The sequence below is a fragment of the Solanum tuberosum genome, unplaced genomic scaffold, assembly GCF_000226075.1.
Source record: "Solanum tuberosum cultivar DM 1-3 516 R44 unplaced genomic scaffold, SolTub_3.0 scf00021, whole genome shotgun sequence".
In the NCBI taxonomy this organism is placed as follows: Eukaryota; Viridiplantae; Streptophyta; class Magnoliopsida; order Solanales; family Solanaceae; genus Solanum; species Solanum tuberosum.
Genome location: NW_006238947.1, coordinates 705160 through 712213, shown reverse-complemented (window position 1 = coordinate 712213; position 7054 = coordinate 705160). Strand labels below are relative to the sequence as shown.

The following is a 7054-nucleotide window of genomic DNA, read 5'->3' as shown; positions in this document are numbered from 1 at the left end:
GGACCGGACCGGAACGGAACCGGAATGAACCGGGATGAACCGGTACCGGTATACCGGTACCAAATCATGGTACCGTTCCGTTCCATGTACCGGTTCAATGTATCCCATCCCGTCCCGAATACTACCGGACCGGAACGAACCGGAATGGTACCGGAACGGACCGGAATGGTACCAGTACAACCCGTTCCGGTGCCCAGCCTTAAGTGCAACGTATACATATAATATTTATTGATCCAAACCTACCCAACCTCCACTTTTCCCCCCTTTTTCTATTTTTTTTCGATTTTAACCATCTGATATTCGAAGTCAACTATCATAAGAGGTGGTGCTACAAAAGTTATTTATACTTTTTTCTCTATCTTGTGTTGGTTATCAAATTATGTTTCGCATAATAAATAACTCTTTTATGGACATAAATTTATATTTTCATATTATAATATTGTATAAGTTATGTTCAAATATGACTTCAGTTTCTAAATTGTATTTCATAAGTTATGTTCGGATATAACTTCGATTTCTAAATAATTTATATTTAACTAAGTATAAATTTGATTGCTAGAGGGTAAAAATTTTAAACAAGCTCATCGGAACTGTTATAGTCCGAATACTCATAAGGTAGTATTAAACATTGTTGATCATCAAAAAAATTGTATATCAAATAAGTATCATCTTCTGATGAAGGTAGTTCAACTGACTATCATTCACTTTAATGTGGCTACACCATTATCTACTGCCATTGACCCGACTAATAATCCACATTCACAGAGAGTAAATCCTTCGAGAGACATAAAATGTTCTTTATCAAAAAATAGAAACACGAGACATCTGATTAATTACAAAGAAATGATGAGAACCATCCCAACACGATGGTGATTTATTTATTGTTAATGTTAATTACATCATCATCTAACAAAACCTCCAATCAACAAAACTAAAAGAACAAGACAACCTTAATGCAATCTTTTTTGTCTTCTAGCTTTTAGTCAACTTATTTCCCTTTTGTTTCTCTTTCTTTGCTTCTAGTTTGTTTTTACAAGTCCTGCATTATTGTATACTATAATAGGCGTTTACTAACGTAAGTAAACCAAATATGCTGTTTTTTTCTGAATATTTCATAGGTCACAAGTATGACTATTATAAACCGCCAGTCTGATCGAGCTAATTGAGCAGATGATCTCCCAAATTAAATACAGAGTCTTGGATTTGCATATTTTCACGTATGATTGAGCTCATCACAAAGCTTATCTAATGCAATTCACCTCTCATGTATGATTTGCAGGCTATTACTCCAGTGTGTACCTGAACGAGTTGCCTTGTCAATAAGAAAAAAAAAAGTATGACTTATTATGGTTAATTTGCCAATTTTTCTTCTTCTTTTTTTCCAACTCAAGAATGGATAGATTACCAAAGAAAACGCGTAGAGAGTTTATGTCAAATGATGAGTTTAATTGACTATCTCCATTTTCTAACCAACTAATTTCTGTTTAGGGAGTATATTGAAATTTTCAACTAAAATTTATAATGAATTCTTGGGGGGAAAAAAGAAGAGGAATTTTGGAAGACTTTGAATTCTTGGAGAAAAATGAGAAATATTGTTATATTCAAATTAATCGAATTGAAAGACGATGATTATTCACATGGGCGTATCGAATAGTCCTAAGTTTATGTGAACTCATAACTTTCAGTCTAGACCTGAATTTATACGTGTAATATCCACTGAAAATATTGAATTATGAACTCTTTAACTTAAACAAGGTAGAGTAATAGATTCAATTGTTGGAACTCGAGTCAGGAACCACGTAGAATTAAAATTCCGAATATGCCTCTATGATTCGTATAATTGACCTCAACTTGCTTGAGATTAACACATAATTGCTATTAGTCAAATTGAAAGCTGGTACCAAGCTAACCAGATAAAGAAACTTGAACAGTTTTTGTGTATAGTTATAATGACAACAACTTGGTCAACCTGAATCATTCATGATGAAAAAAAATTAAGGAAAACAAGGCAAAGTTTGAAATGGTGAACAAAATTAGTATAGTCAACTTTCAATTTCCATTTTCCAACAACAATCTTATTGTTTGTATGAGAAACCAAAACTTAAAAATATGAAGAATTAAAAGAATTCCATCATATTTTCAACTTTTGACATTATGCCATTTATTTTGATTTCACATACATTGTTTACTATAACGGTCAAGTTTTCTTTAGAACCGATATATTATGTTATATTAGTATATGTTTTGACATGTTTTTAATAGTATTTTGCCATGACATCTTCATTTCTGTTATTTCTTTTTCCGAACTACTTTGACATGTTTTTCATCGAGCCAAGGGTCTATCAAAGATAACATATGTTCCTCTAGTGTAGGGATAAGGTTTGCGTAGACCTCCCATACTCAGACCCCATCTTGTGGGATTATGCCTAGGTAGTTGTATAACAACATTTCGCTACAACAGTCAGAAAATATCCAGACAAATCACGTTATTATAAAGAGGTTTAACCGTAGTAAGTATGATATAAAATAAAGGAATTTTGTATTGAGGTAAAGTTTGTGAGATGGAACTCCATCTGTTACAAAACTCACCATTGTCCTAATAACAATTGAATGTAAAAGGAGGCAGGGGATTGTAAGTTTATTGGTAACTTTACAGTCTCTGTGGATCAAGAAACCTCTGCCTCTCGCGCTATTTTTGTATCGAGCAACCTAGACATGTATACTATAAACACTACTGCTAAATTCGGGGTAAACAAGGGCTAACACAGCAAAACTAGCTCGAATTTTTCTATGTACTGTTGTTTTTGTTGTCTTGAGGGTTATAAACTTCCAAAACTCCTTGATCTAGCTGAGATTTACATCGATGATTTCCATATCCTTCCTTCGAAGGATAAAATGATGATTGAAACATCGTCATGGTACTTCCTACGATCACCTTGAGGTATATCAAGCAACTCGTGAAAGTTCAATCCTGCAAAATCCAAAATGAACGTTGTTTAGAACGATTGATATGAGACATTAGTACTTAGAAAATCTCTATGGCAATGATTCTGAGTGTTTTGTATTTACCAGCTTTCTTAGCAGCTCTGAATAAGACTTCTTCGACAAGGTGCTGGGCAGGATCTCCCTCGGGGAATATAGACATAAAGGTCTCAACTTCCGAGACTGCTTCTTCGTTGGTGAAGTATTGGTAGAGCCCATCGGATGATAAGATCAAAAACTTGTCTCTTGAACCAAGTGTGTGGTGGTGAAGTGATGGTAAACAGTTGATGTATGGTGAATTTCCAATGTAGTCAATTCTGAACATCTCTAGAAGTGCATTGTTCCATTTTGCCTGTAAAATCATAGAAGTCGAAACGATATCAATACAAGGCTAATAAAACAATCTTCAAACAAATCAGCAGCACGTTCAGCTGAAATACGAGCTAACTACAGTCAAACCTCTCTATAACATCATTGGTTGTCTGGATACTTTTTGGTTGCTATAGCAAAATGTTGTTTTATACATAACATCTAATATAACATAAAATGAAAGATGGATTCCACGAGAAAATGATTGTTATAGAGAGGTATGACTGTAATAAGAACACTTGAAAGATTTCAATGTTTGAACAATACTGGTGCAATATAGACATGTGTTTGTGTTAAGCATATCGCTTCATATTTCATTAGATTGCAAATATAGTTAACAAGTTCAAAAAATGTTGAGCAAGCCAGGCATCGATATGATCAATGATACAAATGAGTTTATAGTTGATTCTTAATACCTGTTTGAGATATCCTGCCCCGAATGCTCGAGTAACCTTCAAGGAACCTTTCACTCTATCATTTTTAATCGCGAAAGCATCATCAGGATGCTCACTTCTAATCCTAACAACTTCCTGCAATCATTATTCACAAGATAAGCACAACATAAACATACGAAAACAGGAAAAATACAAAACGTTTCTTGCAATTACTTATGTAAATGAGCTATGGTTTGTTACCTCTTTGATAGATGTGCTATGATCCATAGTAAGTTGAGCTGGAACAAGATTATGTTTGCGATCGGATTCAGCTCTGTAGAGTGCATCAATGCTGCTAACACTCTGCTCATTTATCCTTCTGAACTTGCTAACAGAAAGATCAGATTCAAGATTTTGAGCTAAAACAGCACGACTATCGCCAACGTTCAACAAATAAACATCTTGATCCTTAAGCAACATCACCATAACACAAGATCCCATTAAGGCCAATTCAGGATTCTCATTCACCATCATATCAGCAATCTCCAAATACGACGCCTCAGTCTTCCTTAACCCTTCAGATAAAGCCTTCAAGACATCAGAATGATCAACACCGGAAACCCCATCAAATTCTTGATTTGGAACAAAATGTTCCACTTTACTAACACCCGAATTCCTCAATGAAACAACCTCGTTGCTCATCGAATTCTTGGGAGTTTCTGACTTATCATTCCATAACAACCCTTTAAGTTCTTTATACACATTTGAATAAAGATTACTCAACAGAAAATCAGTAGCATCAGGTCCATTAAATCCATCATAAATCCCAACAAAAACCCATCCATGTTCCTCAGAAATCACAACATGTACTCTGTCTTCCCCTGCTTTACCTTGTGCCCATTGAACATTTTGGCCTCTAAATGAATCATTTCCTTCATCATCATCATCACCCAAACTATTTTCACTACTCAAAACATTTCCAACATTAATATTACTCTCTATAAATTTAACTTCACTAACATTAATATTATTCTTTTCAGTAAATTTCACTTCTTTATAACCAAAAAAAGAACTTGAAAACACTTTCTTTAAACTTCTAATCAAACCCCATTTCTTGGATTTCAGTTTATACCTTTGTATATGATCATACTGATTCTCCATCGGGCCCGAAATAAAGCTCCTTTCAATCGGGCCCGACATGAATCCCCTCTCTACCGGGCCGGAACCTAAGCCCGTGTTTGATACACGGGCCGGGATCGGGCCGGAATGAAAAACACCTCTCGGAATTGGCTGCAGAGGGATAGATGAAAAAAACTGAGAGCTCTCAAAAGCTGAAGCTTTATCTACATGAGCAGAAAAGTCAACGTGTGCCGTTGACAAAGGTGTGAAAGTGTTTGCCGATATGGAAGCGCCGGAGATTGTACAGAACGCCGCCGTGGTGGTGGTGCTGGTGGCACTGGAAATAGTGGTGGTGGTTGAAGAAGAAGATGAATCATCAGAAAACAGGTGGGGTTTTGAATACGGGTCGGGTCGGATATAGCAAAAAGAATGACCCAAACCTTCATCAAGTGGATCAGTAAGGTTCAAATCATTATGTCTTTTTGATATTTCTCCAACATCTCCGGCGAAACAATGATTCAATTTTCTAACTCCATTACCCATTTTTTTGAGAAAAACCCAGAAATTATTTCTACTAAAATCAACAAATCAACAAAAAAGATAAGATTTTGATCATAAAAGATTCATAAAGATTGAATTTTTAGGAAGAAATGTGATTTTTTTTTTGTTTTTTTTTTTAAAGTTCAGAGGAAGTGCTATGGCATGAGGATTTAAATGGAGAAGAAAAAGATGTAAGAGGAAAGAGAAAGAATTGACTTTTGATAATCCAAAAAAAAAAGTGGAATATTATATTAATTGAATTTTGCTAAAAATAAAAAATAGAAAAAAATTGATACTGTGTTTTGGGTGGGCAGTTCACTAATTAATTATATATATATATACTTTTTTTTATTTATTTTGGGTGGGGCGTTGACATTCAGCTCTATAACGTTTTTGTTTGATTTTTTGTTTTTTCTTTTGGGCGATGGGCCTTTAAGTTCTTTATACACATTTGAATAAAGATTACTCAACAGAAAATCAGTAGCATCAGGTCCATTAAATCCATCATAAATCCCAACAAAAACCCATCCATGTTCCTCAGAAATCACAACATGTACTCTGTCTTCCCCTGCTTTACCTTGTGCCCATTGAACATTTTGGCCTCTAAATGAATCATTTCCTTCATCATCATCATCACCCAAACTATTTTCACTACTCAAAACATTTCCAACATTAATATTACTCTCTATAAATTTAACTTCACTAACATTAATATTATTCTTTTCAGTAAATTTCACTTCTTTATAACCAAAAAAAGAACTTGAAAACACTTTCTTTAAACTTCTAATCAAACCCCATTTCTTGGATTTCAGTTTATACCTTTGTATATGATCATACTGATTCTCCATCGGGCCCGAAATAAAGCTCCTTTCAATCGGGCCCGACATGAATCCCCTCTCTACCGGGCCGGAACCTAAGCCCGTGTTTGATACACGGGCCGGGATCGGGCCGGAATGAAAAACACCTCTCGGAATTGGCTGCAGAGGGATAGATGAAAAAAACTGAGAGCTCTCAAAAGCTGAAGCTTTATCTACATGAGCAGAAAAGTCAACGTGTGCCGTTGACAAAGGTGTGAAAGTGTTTGCCGATATGGAAGCGCCGGAGATTGTACAGAACGCCGCCGTGGTGGTGGTGCTGGTGGCACTGGAAATAGTGGTGGTGGTTGAAGAAGAAGATGAATCATCAGAAAACAGGTGGGGTTTTGAATACGGGTCGGGTCGGATATAGCAAAAAGAATGACCCAAACCTTCATCAAGTGGATCAGTAAGGTTCAAATCATTATGTCTTTTTGATATTTCTCCAACATCTCCGGCGAAACAATGATTCAATTTTCTAACTCCATTACCCATTTTTTTGAGAAAAACCCAGAAATTATTTCTACTAAAATCAACAAATCAACAAAAAAGATAAGATTTTGATCATAAAAGATTCATAAAGATTGAATTTTTAGGAAGAAATGTGATTTTTTTTTTGTTTTTTTTTTTAAAGTTCAGAGGAAGTGCTATGGCATGAGGATTTAAATGGAGAAGAAAAAGATGTAAGAGGAAAGAGAAAGAATTGACTTTTGATAATCCAAAAAAAAAAGTGGAATATTATATTAATTGAATTTTGCTAAAAATAAAAAATAGAAAAAAATTGATACTGTGTTTTGGGTGGGCAGTTCACTAATT

General features: G+C 34.9%; 1 protein-coding gene across 2 annotated transcripts; it reads right to left on the bottom strand.

Moving 5' to 3' along the window:
• Positions 1–2492: 2492 nt before the first annotated feature.
• LOC102605350 (probable protein phosphatase 2C 23) lies at positions 2493–6841 on the bottom strand. Of its 2 annotated transcripts, XM_006340968.2 has the most exons (5): positions 5815–6841; positions 3987–4468; positions 3768–3881; positions 3070–3334; positions 2493–2971 (listed from the first exon to the last, which is right to left on the bottom strand). In XM_006340968.2, exons 1-5 carry the CDS (start codon positions 6731–6733, stop codon positions 2856–2858), a joined length of 1896 nt encoding a protein of 631 aa, XP_006341030.1. In that variant the 5' UTR covers positions 6734–6841; the 3' UTR covers positions 2493–2855. The 2 variants fall into 2 exon arrangements, with proteins under 2 accessions (XP_006341030.1, XP_015161459.1); XM_015305973.1 differs by lacking the exon at positions 5815–6841 and having other exon boundaries at positions 3987–5494.
• Between the last annotated feature and the right edge of the window lie 213 nt (positions 6842–7054).